At 38.8% G+C, this 14,922-nt stretch overlaps 1 protein-coding gene across 2 annotated transcripts in view; it reads right to left on the minus strand.

Moving 5' to 3' along the window:
• Positions 1 to 1,411: 1,411 nt before the first annotated feature.
• ARHGEF6 (Rac/Cdc42 guanine nucleotide exchange factor 6) overlaps positions 1,412 to 14,922 on the minus strand; it is a 219,371-nt gene continuing 205,860 nt past the window's right edge. For both annotated transcript variants that reach the window (XM_073599229.1, XM_073599228.1), the window contains 3 exons: positions 12,670 to 12,769; positions 10,670 to 10,724; positions 1,412 to 10,314 (listed from right to left, as the gene is read on the minus strand). In XM_073599229.1, the coding sequence (XP_073455330.1) occupies positions 10,198 to 10,314; positions 10,670 to 10,724; positions 12,670 to 12,769 (272 nt within the window). In that variant the 3' untranslated portion in view covers positions 1,412 to 10,197. The remainder of the gene's footprint in view (positions 10,315 to 10,669; positions 10,725 to 12,669; positions 12,770 to 14,922) is intronic.

Consider the following 14,922-nt stretch of genomic DNA (forward strand, 5'->3'; position numbering starts at 1 on the left):
AAATGCAATAGGTTTCCAATGTCTGTATAGCAGAAAATATGCTTGGTAGCGGTAGGGTTCCACCGATAAACAGTGAGTGTTCATGAAGAGTACTAGGGACAGACTGTCGCTAGAGCTTTAAATGTGGGCTGCATAGCGGGTAGATAATATCCAAAAGTCCCTGGTTCAATATGTCCTGTGAATATCAGGGTCCCATGTACAGTGTGCCTCCTCCCTGTCAATGCCTTCCCCATAAATGTTTACTGTACAAAATAAGGTCCGTTGGCATGGACCATAGGGTGAGTACATGGATTGAAATCTGGCTATAAGGGCGAGTTCAGAGGGTGGTGATAAATGGGGAGTACTCGGAATGGTCAGGGGTGGGTAGTGGGGTCCCCTAGGGTTCTGTGCTGGGACCAATCCTATTTAATTTGTTCATAAACAACCTGGAGGATGGGGTAAACAGTTCAATGCTCTGTATTTGCGGACGATACTAAGCTAAGCAGGGCAATAACTTCTCCGCAGGATGTGGAAACCCTGCAAAAAGATCTGAACAAATGAATGGGGTGGGCAACTACATGGCAAATGAGGTTCAATGTAGAAAAATGTAAAATAATGCATTTGGGTGGCAAAAATAGAGAACCTCTGGGGGAATCTAGGATGAAAAAAGACCTGGGGGTCCTAGTAGATGATAGGCTCAGCAATGGCATGCAATGCCAAGCTGCTGCTAACAAAGAAAAACAGAATATTGGCATACATTAAAAAGGGGATCAACTTGAGATAAAACAATAATTCTCCCGTTCTACAAGACTCTGGTCCGGCTGCACCTAAAGTATGCTGTCCAGTTCTGGGCACCAGTCCTCAGGAAGGATGTACTGGAAATGGAGCGAGTACAAAGAAGGGCAACCAAGCTAATAAACGGTCTGGAGGATATTAGTTATGAGGAAAGGTTGCGAGCACTGAACTTATTCTTTCTGGAGAAGAAACGCTTGAGAGGGAATATGATTTCAATATACAAATACCGTACTGGTGACCCCACAATAGGGATAAAACTTTTTCGCAGACAGGAGTTTAACAAGACTCGTGGCCACTCATTAAAATAAGAAAAGAAGTTTAACCTTAAACTATGTAGAGGGTTCTTTACTGTAAGAGCGGCAAGGATGTGGAATTCCCTTCCACAGGCGGTGGTCTCAGCGGGGGGCATTGATAGTTTCAAGAAACTATTAGATAAGCACCTGAAAGACCGCAACATACAGAGATATACAATGTAATACTGACACATAATCACACACATAGGTTGGACTTGATGGACTTGTGTCTTTTTTCAACCTCACCTACTATGTAACTATGAGTGCTTCTCTTATTTATTCAATTATGAAGAATTAAAAAAAAAATCATCAACAGTAAGCAAAAGATTTCATGCACAAGACAATTTAAAAAAAAAATATTTATTGAAAAGGTCAAGTAGCAATAAAAAAGTAACAGAAAACAACACGCAAAGAGCAACACATTATATAAGGTAAAACTGCCAGTAAGTTGTTTTTTTTTTTTTTAGCACAACAGAAACATATACTTTGTACATTGTATGTTAATAGCACTACAGCAAAACATAAAATATCCCCATTACCCCCATGGCTTACTTTCCTCTTTATAACATTATCTTTGGATTCTAATGCTTGCATAATTGTTTATGTGGGAAAGCCACTAGGTGACTTTCTAACACAATCTTTAAGGACCACAGTTCCACTGTAGTCTTCATACATAATGTAAAGACAGTTATGCCTAAAAAAATAACCTAGGCTTAAATTATTTAAAATCATACATAGAATTAGCTGGCACATTTGTCCTTTTTATTTTGTTTTTAATATCTGTTTACTTTTACTTTCTTTTTAACTTTAATAGAGCTACCTGCAGCAACAATTTTGTACTTCCAAATGCACTTTTATTACATTGCCTGAAAAAAGCAGCAACAGTTGATAAAAAAAACATAATTAATAAATCATAAGAATAATTTCTGCATAATACTTCCATAAAAGATGACAGGTAAACCTTTTGATTTGCTTTCAGTGATGTGATTCCCACTTGGAGAAAAAAGTGGGGAGCTATAATTTTGTTTTCAATAATGGATGAAACATGTAGATTGAAACTGGCAACCCTTCCTGGACTCCCAGTTAGAAGAAGACCAACAGCACAAGCCATTGTGCTCAGACCCTCACCAAATAGTTACATTTTCTAATTATGAAAAACCAGTACAGAAAAGGCAAAAATTGATGGGTTCCCTAGAACTTTATCAAAATGAAAAAGGTAGAACAGCTAAAAGGACTACATTACTTATTACCATTGTTGCTGACACTGGAAAAAAAAAATCTCTCATTCATACTGTTTAAGCTGAATTCTAGGCAGAGATAAAAGACAAAATATAGCTCTGTAGTCTTTTATTAATCATTAAAAGTATTTTTTTTTACATGCAAGCAGTGTAACTGCTTTAATTTGACTTGGGATCAGCATCCTGCAGTCTACAGTACAGTCTGTACAGCAGAGCTCAGACAAGGGGAGGGAATAGCAGCAAAAGGAGCCATTTGTGTGTGCTCCAGTGCAATCAGCATTTTAATTGGGGGAGAGACAGAGATGAGCTCATTAGTGATCTGCTCCTTTCACTGTCAAGTCACAGGGTGATGAGGGCACCTGTCAATGAAAGTAAAATGGCAGCAGAGAAATATAAGGTCCCCTCCTCTAATAGAAAAGGCTGTGTACGGGGCAGAGCTGTGCAAATTTTGGGACTGGATGGAGAGAAATACAAATCTTTTGGTAGGGTAAACAGCCCCTACATATGCATTTCATCTGTGTATTTAGTTTGCCTGGAGTTTAGTCTTAAGTTGTTCGCTTGTAGCAGTTACCTCTCAAGGCATAGCTTCTTGGAGAAGATTGAAATTACACCACACTTTTCAGATAGGAGTAATGCCCCATACAAACGAGCGGAATTTCCGTCTGAAAAATCTTGGATGGTTTTTCCGACGGAATTCCGCTCAAGCTTGGCTTGCATACACACGGTCACACAAGTTCTCTGAACTTTCGACCGTCAAGAACACAGTGATGTACAACACTTTGACGAGAAAATGAAGTTCAATGCTTCCGAGCATCCGTCGAATTGTTTCCGAGCATGCGTAGGAATTTTGCACGTCGGAATTGGTACAGACGATCGGAACTTTTTCCGACCGAAAAATAGAGAACCTGCTCTCAATCTTTTGCTGGCGGGAATTCCGCCACCAAATATTCCGATGGAGCATACACATGGTCGGAATTTCCGACAAAAAGCTCACATCGGACTTTTGCTGGCGGAATTTCCGATTGTGTGTACGGGGCATTAGTGTAGGTATGTGTGCATAGGAGTGCTTCTCTCTAGCTTAAGGGCTACCTATACACTTAGGATGATCAGATGTGCAGGCAATTTAATTGCCCTCAGGAAAAGAAAGCAGCAGCCCCCCTGCCAAAACTGGCAAGCACAAGGAAAGCAGCCAGAAAGAAGGAGCTGTGCAATGCCAATATTTATCTGTGAGGGAACAATAGCAACTAGGTTTCTAATCTATTTCCCCGAAGAATCAAGGTTATCATAGGACAGACATGAGATGGTTGCTCAATCCAACCATTCTCGGCCAGCTCAGGAGACACTTCACAAGGAAGCAACTGGCAGCAATGTCCATTGAGAGGCTTGAGAATGGGGAACCTGCCCCAAAACATGTTACCACGTCCCCTTTTGCATGTGACATCATCCTGGCCAGCCACATGGCCACTGGTCACCTGCTTGTAGTCCACAGTGGTTGCCTCCTGTGTCTGCATCGTTTACCCAAGTCATCTGGCCACTAAAGGTGCTCTCGCCAGTACTTTACATCCGAGTAGTACTGCCTATTGGGTCTAAAGGAGTTTGCCACCTGACGGTACTTTTTAATTACTGCAGTCTTCCATTTGATTATACTGTATGTGAGTGCATTATTGACTCTTATACATGACGATTTAATAAATGCTACACAGAGTGGTGTGCTTTATTTTTTTCTGTGCTTCTTTTCTCCAATCCATATTCTTTGGTGAGAGTGCTCCTTGCTGTATCCCCTGCAAATTATCTTTATATATGCCATGTCCATTTGAGTAAAATACTTTATTTTTGCCCATGTGCTATCAGCCATGGTACACTTAGACATTGGCACTTTCTCGCCCTTCCTTTTTTCCTTTGTTTTATATTCCCAGGATATGTTGCCATGGCAACAGTATTATCCTCCACAATCTTGGATAAGATAGTAACATCAGAGGAACTAACAAATGGCTGCTGGTTTTCAGCACCCTGGCCCTGCAAATGTTAAAGTACACAGTAAATGGTCATATGACTGCTTTAAAACCACCTAAAAAGGTAATTGTGCAAAATGTTATTGCAAGTGTAAAAGGGGTTGACATTATCCAATGTCTAAAGTTCACCTTCTTAGATTCTGAAAACTGGGCTACTTTATGACTACATTTTAACTCAAACACAGTTTATTTTGAAACATAATAAATGAACAGTGGATTTTGATCGAATCATCAGGTGACAGTCTGGAAAATAATGAACAGTTCAATAGTTCCCTGACCTTACCCCTCAAAAAAAGAAATATTAATATTACCATACAATAAACACAAAACAAAATACCGAAGTACTGAGTTTAGTTACATGTGATATAGATTTTGATTATACATATACTTCATAATTAAATGTAATAAAAAGAGCTGCATCACAGTTTTTCATTGCATGTTGAATATATGCATATATTAAACAGCAACAACAGGATGCCAATCCAGGAAAATTAAACCTGAAGACTTAAAAAGTTTTCTAGCTAAAATACATTTTTCAGCTTTAGGAGGATACATGCCAATAATCAACTCGCTTGCAACAATTTTTGTGGTCTTGCGGTTGTTGGACAAGATGGTCCTCTCCAAGATAACAATACAAGATGTACTCCATCACCTGTCTCAGAATAAATCAAACATTTAAACACATGCCTGCTATTGCCTTTATTAGTCATAATCATGTTTTATTTGCTCCTAGAGACTTGTCCTGACTTTTAGGCTAAGCCTGGCCTACATTATTCATATCCTGTCCAAAAGGAGTGTCCACTGTCTAAGTATTTGCATAATATATCTCCATTCCTTAAGTAATCACATACCTTTCAATGACAAGCAGGTTGGAATACCCTATCACAATCTTTTATGCAGAAAAGTTTGCTACAGCCTAAATGGAATTTAGTCATAGTTGTATAAAGCCATTTAAGCAGAAATGTGGACGCTATTGTTATGTGAGCAATATTCATAGATTTTTTGAGTTTCCTTCTCCCTGAAGACGGGAGATTCATGGAATCCTCGACTTACCTCCTGATGCAGACTCCTGGTTCTCCGTTCTTTCTGCATCTATCCTTGGTAAGGGGATGTGTACTTTGTGAAGCTGAGGCACTGTTGAGATGCTCAGGCAGAGGCAACCAATTGGTGTCTTCTGTCTGACACAAATTATGCCCCTTCCCACAGCCAAATTGGACTCAGAGGGAATGACAGTAAGCTAAAGCAGTCTGTCAAACAAATATTCATGGCAAAATAGTAATTACAGAAAGCTAATCTAGGAAGTCTATTGACCTGAGTTTTGCACAGTAACAGAAATGACGGCAACACATCAGTGGAAATGACCCATGTTTGCATAAATGTGTATAGTTTTCAAAGCAGTAAAAAAAAAAAAAATCAGATATGATCTTTTTGAATGCCGATAACCCAAAGAAAGCACTTTTCCTGAAACTCTTGCATTTTTCCACATTTTCAAACGTTCTAGTATGCTTGTGTTTAGAGAATTAGCTATTCACACTATGTGCAACGTTTCAATACTGACTGTGCAGAACTAAGGCTACGAATTACAGAAGGCCATGTTTGCCTGTTTTCCTGCATGAACATTACTATAAAAAAAAGCATTTATTGCATAAATAATATGTATTACTATGTGGTTAGTTCACGTCTATGTGATGCAGCTCTGTATAATTTTAAAAACATTAATGCCATTTAAGCAGGCCCATTAAAATCACTGGTAAAACACCAAAACACAAGCATTGTGCATTTTTGAATGTTTGTACAATGAACATCTTTATTCTTTTTCCCCTCGCTTTGTAAAACACATGAACAAAACTGCATGTAAATCTGCATTTTCAATGCACATAAAATATTTATTGCATAGCTATCTAAAATGTGCAGGAACGTGCATCATAAGTGTGCGTTGCTGCATAAGCCTAAGTGTGATAGGGCCTGAAATGTTTAAGCCATGCTTTTATTTCTTTTAACTCTATACTGCATCTGCTCCCTCCCACCTGAAGGTGCTAAAAGGTATGCCTTTAACCATACCACCAACAATCCGTCTCACATTCACTTACTTCCCTCAGAACAACAAAACAGATTTAGATATTAGTTGGGTGATACCACGGTAAACTGTGCAAGCCCTAAGCATTGTGTTGATTTTATACTGGCAGAACTAGCTACTCAGCCTAGTGCATATACCACGGACAGACTGAAACAGTGCTTAAAAGGCAATCCCGTACCGATAAGCAGTTTGCCCCTGGTATATTGAAGGTATCCATAAAAACAGAAGAGCGCTGAGGAGCCATGAGAAAAGACTTAAATTCTCAGTGTTCCGGTAAATAGCCAAATCAGGAAGAATCTGTTGTTAGAGGCAAAATTCTAAGCAGACAATACCACTGTGTTAAATCACTTTTTTTTCTTTTTGTACAGAAACAAATGGTATATTTACAGCTATGTAATTAAACATTCAATGTATCGTAGGAAAGCACAAACCTATATTCCATTTATTTTGCAATACATTTAAGGCAAGTAGTTTTAAAAAATAATAAGTTATGAAATCTGTATAAACTAGAGAGATGCCTAGAATACTGATTTTTTTTCTGAAATGTAACTGCTTCCGCCCAAGCTTAAGTTTCAGGCTCAGTTCACACTGGAACCGGCTCGGGCTGCGGATCTCCGTTTTAGAGACAAAAGACCGAATCTATGCCTGAATTCGGCCCTGAAATGAAGCCAAAGACACACAGCGTCTCTGTGCAGTGAGCTCCGCAGCCGCAACTGAGATATGTGAACCAGCTCCATAGGGAGCCAGTCACATTCTCCTGCTATGCGAACTGGATGTGGAAAACCTGCATCCAATTCGCATAGGTGTGAACCCGGCCTCAGTCTTTTACTCCTTTATTGTTGTCCAGTGCAGAATCCCCACTAATAGTACATATAGTGTACTGATTGACAGTGGGTGGTTCTATCTATGTATATAAGAGGAAAAAACAGAAGGCATACACTATCAACACTTCCATTATATAGATGTTGACTGCACAGGAAAACACAGGTGTTTGGAGATGCATTCAAGATGACCTACCTCCCATTGTTTCTGGCTAAGAATTACTTTGGGCCCTTGGACATCTAGTCATGATCTCTGTGGTTGTAAAATAGCTGCAGACCTTACAATACTAAACAACTATCATAACTTGCTACAAACAAGAGCACATACGGAATTATTACATAGTAAACAAAAGGCAATGTATACTTATATTTTGATCTGGTAGACAGCAGCACATGCTTTTCTGCTAAGTGCTGAATTGACAGGGAAAGTAAAAACATCTGCAAAGTAGAGCTGCACGATTCTGGCTAAAATGAGAATCACAATTTTTTGCTTAGAAGATAGATCACGATTCTCATGGCGTAACATCATCTTTCACATTAAAACAAAGATAATTGTGCTAACTTTACCCTTTTTCTATTCATTGAAGTGTATTTTTTCCCAAAAAATTGCGTTTGAAAGATCGCTGGGCAAATACAGTGTGACATAAAATATTGCAGCAATTGCCATTTTATCCCCTAGGGTCTCTGCTAAAATATATATAATGTTTGGGGGTTCCAAGTAATTTTCTAGCAAAAAATATTGATTTTAACTTAAGAAACAAGTGCCAGAAAAGGATTTAAACTTTAAATGGTTACACTTCCTGCATTTACAGGTTGTTAAAAACTTGTCAGACTGCCCTGATTTTTTCTTTACACACAGAAGTTTATCCCTTTGATCTAAGAAGGAAGCATTAGTTACAATGTTTCATATTAAAAACTTGGCAGACTGCCCAGATTTTTTCTTTTGACAGCTGAATGAGAAGATAAGTCTCTCCACTTGTTATATGAAAGAATCAGCAAACTCTGCAATAGAGATTGTCAGGGGGGGTTGAATTGAGATCACAATTTTTTAACGATTAATTGTGCAGCTCTACTGCTAAGATTGTTTGCATGTGGCTGCAGCAGACCAGATTGGACTTTCTGTAACACATTGCACAAAGCTAAAAGAATAGGGGCTCCATAAGACAATGAAAACCTTTACATTAAAAATGTACCTGAATCTTACATTTGCTGAGCTCTATTAAAAACTGTCTGCTGTACTTAAAAGGTCACTTTGTTGTAGGTCCAGCCTATCAATCAAAGGCTGCAAATGTGAAATGCCAGAACATTGCAAGGAACTAGGTTTACGTCTGAGAAGCAAAACTCATCCATCCTCTATTTTCATATCACAGGGGTATTCCTGGAACGTACCATTCACATGAAAAGTTATATAGGACAGCAGTAAATATTGCACTTATTACTTAAAATAAAATTGGGTTTCTTTAGAACTGCATACATCAGAGTGCAGCATACAAGTACAAATCAGCCATATAAATAGTATATAGATAAGCTCCGCCTGCCCAAACTAGTAACCATTAAGAAGAGTCTTCATTTACAAAATTGTAATTGACCTCTAGAATTCCATAGCCAACACTTCAAGGGAGAGTTGACCTAAATCCCAAGGTGGCTCAGAAAATGAAATTGTAAATAACATATGCAAACTTATATGTACAATTTTCAATATATCCACACAACAGATAGGATGGACAGACAGATATTTGACATTGTATACACATTTGCAATATAGGCAAAGCAATTTGAGTTTTACCAAGCTTGATATAGGCGGACTGCTGTGCTTTTTGTATTACTGGAATAGGAAGTCAGCTGTGTAGAAAATACTTTTCACAGCTTAAAATAGCTTTGAAGATTTTTTTTTTGATGCAAGTCAGCTTGTGTTTTAGTTCCTTTAAGGGCTTAGGCAAACAAGGAACCATAATACCATAAAAACTTTCTATTTTATTATCATGTATGGTACAGTATTATATGGCCTTTTTGCCCATGGCCTGTGGTATTCCCAAAAGAAATGATGGCATGCTGGGAATGATGCTCACTCCATGAAATTAAAAAAGGATACAATTATTCCTGTTTATCTAAACATTCATAACAGTTTTTATGGAAGAGCAATCAATTGCTACAAGTTTCTTCAAAAGGAGAAATGATAATTTTTGAGCAAGGTATTTGTAATAGAACTTCAGCCAAAACTTTTTTTGCCAGCTTTGGATAGAGTGGGGAGGGTAAAACACTTTGTTGGGTTTTTATTGCTGTCCTTATGTTTAGTTTGAACTTTCACAGCATTAAATGTAGACCACGGAAAGGTCATAATATCTACCATACACTTTTCTTTGTCAGTTGGGGAGATTTTTTCCTTTGCTTCTTGCATGGACACCTGAACCAGAAGGTAGGGGAAATCTCCCTAACGGGCACACAGATAGCATTAGAACCAGAGAAACCATATATCTTTTCCTCACTCATTCCAAAACAAAAATGATTTTGTCTGCAATTCCAATTTTTGTGGCCTTTATGGAACTAAAAACCTCCAGCTATGAACATTGCTGTTTAAACACTTAACCAAAAATAATTTCTGCTTTTGGAGAAATTTGAATACACTTCCCATGACTCATTGCCCAAAGTTTGTCTATTTGTACTTAGTAATCCAGTGAAGTCATATCCATGGTATACCATGTACAGTTAAAGACTGCATTAAATCAACAGGTAGGGAGGTACGGATTGTTTCCTATTATCAAAACAGATATATAATATGTGCTTTAATTCCTCTGATCAGAGACAGACATATTTGCCATATCAAAAAATACTGAGGGTGCCCGACCCCCCCCCCCCCCCCATTCCCAAATGTTATAATGTTCTGATACAGCTGTGTGATCCAAAGGTCCAAAGTTCTGTACATGTGGTCTTTATGACATATGTCTGTGATACCTGTCTTGACATTTCAAGATTAAATGTAGACTAATGATCGTCACGTGCAGTCTCGCTGGTTTGCTTTAAAATCTTCCGAACCAACTTTTCTAACTCCTTTCTAGACTTTTGCTCTTCATCCAAACTCTGCTTCATTCTTTTGTTCTCCTGTGGCATGAAATAGAACATATAACTCTAGAACAATATAAAAGACCACAGAAGGTGACCATAGCATCTTAGGAAGCAAAGATACAGAACTGTCAATCTATTGGTGAGGTTGGTCAAAGGGAACCTTAAATATAAATGTGAAGCAATACATTGATTTATTAAAAGAAGGTATTAAAATGCCATATCTACCATTACAATCCAGTTTAAAATAATCAATTATGTAACAAAAGAAACAGAAAAGCTGCCCACTAAGCCTTCTCCATGATTGTTCTGTATCTTTGTTACCCAACACAAGATTACAATATAAAGGCTATTGAGTTAGCTGCAAAGCAAAACCTTCCGTAGATGTTCTTACCTGTTTTAGTTCCTTGACCTCATCTCGCAATGCATAAACTGTGTCTACAAGACTCCTAGGCAAGAACAGTAAAATTATTGAGTAAGTCGTATTTGAAAAACATTTAGAAATGTAACCACAGGAATTGTATAATAGTGATCACAGCTCTGAAAATTATATCTCTCCATTTTAATATATCAAACCAATGTTTTTTGTTAAAAGAGAAAGACAGGTTCCTAAACTGATTTTCCTTTTACAATTTTCTCCCCACACATTTTGATTTACACGGATTTACTTTTAAAATATTTCCCGCCAGAACATGCCCCTTTCATTAAAGAACCTGACATTCTAAGGTAATAATACTGTTAAAGTTCAGGCACCTTGTGGTGCTTGCAAGTACCTGCGTCAGTCTTGTAATCGGTCTCTTGTTTCTATTGTGCCCCTTGGTCCCTAAGCCCAGCCCATGGGGCCTCAATTTCTGCCCAAGTTCAGATTAAGTTCTTTATGACACAAAGTCCACCCCCCTGTAAATCAGATGGCAAATGCAGAGCTTTAACTAGTCAATGAAGTTTTGGAGTTTACAGTTAACTAGCAGGGGAAAGGGCATTGCTCCAGGGAGGGCAGGGTGTATTCTTGACAAGGGCATATTTCCCAGTACAGATTGGACCTAGGATCCAAGGGCCTCTGCGGGTAAACAGGGATATGTCTGAAGGCGAACGAGGGAACTTCTGTGCTGTTGTTACTCTAGAAATATTAAAAGCCTAATAACGTTTATTTTAAGAAAGAGGAAAAAAAGAGCCTTTAAATCGAAAGTGTTTAAAGTAAAAATGTTCTTGCTTTTCAGGGAAAACAATCAGGTCTCTACATTCACTGTAAAATGTAAGAATGAAAGATAGAATATAAATGGCTGATATGGGGTAACTTAGTATGAGATAAAGTCTAATCATTTTACAGGTCTTTTTACTTTTAACTACCTTAATTTATTTATGATAAATGTAGCAAATTTTAATGACAATAGTGGGATTCCATGCATGCATTTCAGATGCTAAAGGCTCTACTTTAATAGATTTCTGGATTTTGTACAGTGTCATTGTTGAGGTTAGAAGAAGAATTCCAAGGCAGAACTTGAAATGCCCAATACAGGAGATAAGCCGCACCTCTAGTTATAAGCCCCACCTTACCATATCATGCTAGTAGCTCCTTTGTATTCAGTTTTAGGAAATGGGTTTATGTAGATTATACATTACCATGGTTGTTCTACCCAGTTAGAGAAACAGGACACAACTGAAGGCCCACAAAGCAAGAAAGGACACCCCTCTCTCTCGCAGCACCTAACAATGCGGTCTATAGCTAATCAAAAGCAGAAGTGATCGACATTCCTACATGACAATATTGGCTCTCCAGTAACACTAAATCCCAAAACATGCCTTATCGGGATACTATCTGACTCTATTGACAAATACACCAAGACGTTTATGCACAAGACGCTATTTCTAGCACGGAAAATGATAGCCAGAAAATGGATGAGACCCTTACCCCCAAGGCTTTCGGACTGGAAGGCGGAAATAAATAATTCCTTACCATACAAAAAATTCATATACACTAATAGAGGGTGCCCCACGAAATACATCAAAATCTGGGATAGATGGTTACAAGAATCGGATACCTGCTCATAGTACAACCGGAACATTGCACATTAGATAGATATTAAGTTAGAGATTGCTAATCCTATAGGAACTATGAACGAAATGCATGGCCGCACTATGGAACAATTCTTTATCTTGTACCCAAACGGAACATGTAAACATAACTATAGATTAAGCTTTTAATTGTTATTTACGTACCTTCATGACATGTTTTGTACCCTGAACAATATATTATGACATGTATGCACTATGGACAAATTAATAAAACTTTTTTGTTGAGGAAAAGGAAAAAAAAAAAAAGCAGAAGTGACCACATCTACCTCTGACTGTGTGCATATGGTGTAAACCTGATCAGTGCATTGCACAACATCTTACTTTTCTTCTGGTGCAGTTTGACCATTGTTCCTCATGTCATCAATAATAAGACTTTCTTCCTCAAGGAGCAAGACCTGTGGAACAGAATCCTTCCGGGAACCTGAAACAAAAAAGCAGAGTAAAAAATTAAAACATACTTGAGAAAGTATAAATATAATAAAATAGATTTTTACTTTTTGCATATAACATCTTACAAAAAATAAATAAATAAATAATACATTTTGATTTACTATAAAATCCCCCTTTTGGAGTACAATATGGGACACAGGAGAACTATTAAGGAACACTGGATTATGCTGCTGTGCTGTCTTCAAGAGATTGGACATTGGCAAACAAAATCAGTAGAGACAGCCCACTATAACCCCTCCCACTCCCAGCAAGTGGATCATATGAACAGAAGGGAAGGGGGACCTTTATCTTGTAATGTACTCCAAAAAAGGAGTACATTAGAATCATACATTATGAGAAACAGGAGAAGTATTCAGGAACATTGGTAAAGCCAAAAGCTGTACAGTTGAGGAGTGGGCAACCAAGAAAATGAAAGGCCAACAGACCCACAAAACCAGATTTACAGAGGTGGTAAACAGATTCAACAGACCCGGCAGAAGGCAGGGTCAACTGAAGCCTGAATGCCCACCTGGTAAGTATTAACAAACGTGTGAACAGAAGATCAGGTAGCAGTCTTATAAATCTGGGAAACAGATGCCTGGTGTTGAAAGACGCACTAACTGTTCCAGTGGAGTGGGCATTGACAGAAAAGGGGGAACTTTGCCCTTGAGGTCATAAGCTTGAATGATAAACTGACAGATCCTCCTAGTGGTAGTGGATTGAAAAGCAAACTATCCCCTGCGGGGACCTTTGGGGAACAATAATCAGAGAATCAGACTGTCAAAAGGGACTAATAGCTGATGGATCAGTATTATTATTATACACAATTTATATAGCGCCAACAGTTTACGCAGTGCTTTACAATGTAGAGTGGAGACAGCACAGTTACAGTACAATTCAATTCAATAGAGAAGGGAAAGGAGGGCCCTGCTCATAGAACTTACATTCTAAAGGGAGGGAGTGGTGGTACAAAAGGTAATAGATGCAGGGGAATGGTTTTGGGGGGAGGGTGGCTCGGGGACAGTTGTTAGGTGGGTGTGGGATAGGCTTCCCCGAATAACTGAGTTTTCAGGGATCTCCTAAAGGTGGACAGGTTAGGGGCTGATCGGATAAACCGGGGCAGGGAGTTCCAAAGGATGGAAATGGCTCTGGAGAAGTCCTGAATGTGAGCATGAGAGGGGGTAACAAGTAAGTCAGAGAGCAGGAGGTCCTGGGAGGAGCGCAGGGGACGATTTGGGCGAAATCTGCAGATGAGGTTGGTGATGTAGCTGGGGGCGATGTTGTGGATGGCCTTGTATGTTGTGGTTAGCATTTTGAATTAGATTAGATAGTTTTGAATTAGATAAACTTAAACTGCACGTTCCACATCCAGACGATGAACAAAAATCTCCTTAAAAGGAGAAGTACAGTCAAAGCTCGTTTGGCTGTACTTCCCCTGTGGATCAGTTCGTTCTGCACTCCTGTAAACCATTTTCAGCAGACAAAGGGTGGCTGACATCACAGTACAGTATCCTGGTTAAGATGAAGGAAATACACCACCCTGGGAAGAAGAGAGGCCCAGGGCAAACAAAAAACAATCTTGTTCTTGTGCAGCACAAGAATAAGTTTCTTATAGGTAAAGGTTGCCAATTCAGAAACTAACCTTGCAGAAGTGATCGTGACAAGAAAGGCAACCTTACAAGTAAGGATAGACAGGGGAATAGCCCTAATAGGTTCAAAGGGCGGTTTCTGAAGAACCACACAATACAATTAGGATCCCACTGAGTCACTGGGGATCACACAGGATGAACAATATGAGCAACACTTTGTACGAAGGCCTTTATTGAGGAGTGAGAGGCAAGCAGTCTCTGAATAGAACCCTTTAGACTGAGATTCGACCTTTGATTGTACCCAAGGCCAAATGTAGATTTAGACTAGCCTGGACTAACGATATGATTGGTCCAACAGAGAACTTCCTGGGATTGAACTTCCTTGCCTTGTACCAGGAAAAACATGCTGTTTAAATGTAATGGTTTTGCAGAAAGTCAATGTTCTAGCCTTTAAAAGCTAGGGATGGACAAATCTGGACTTAGACTTCAACTACCAGGCCATCAAAGTCAGCAACTGAGAAGCAGGATTGTAAATCGGCTCTTGGGACAGAAGATT

This window comes from Aquarana catesbeiana, linkage group LG09 (assembly GCF_042186555.1).
Source record: "Aquarana catesbeiana isolate 2022-GZ linkage group LG09, ASM4218655v1, whole genome shotgun sequence".
NCBI lineage: Eukaryota > Metazoa > Chordata > Amphibia > Anura > Ranidae > Aquarana > Aquarana catesbeiana.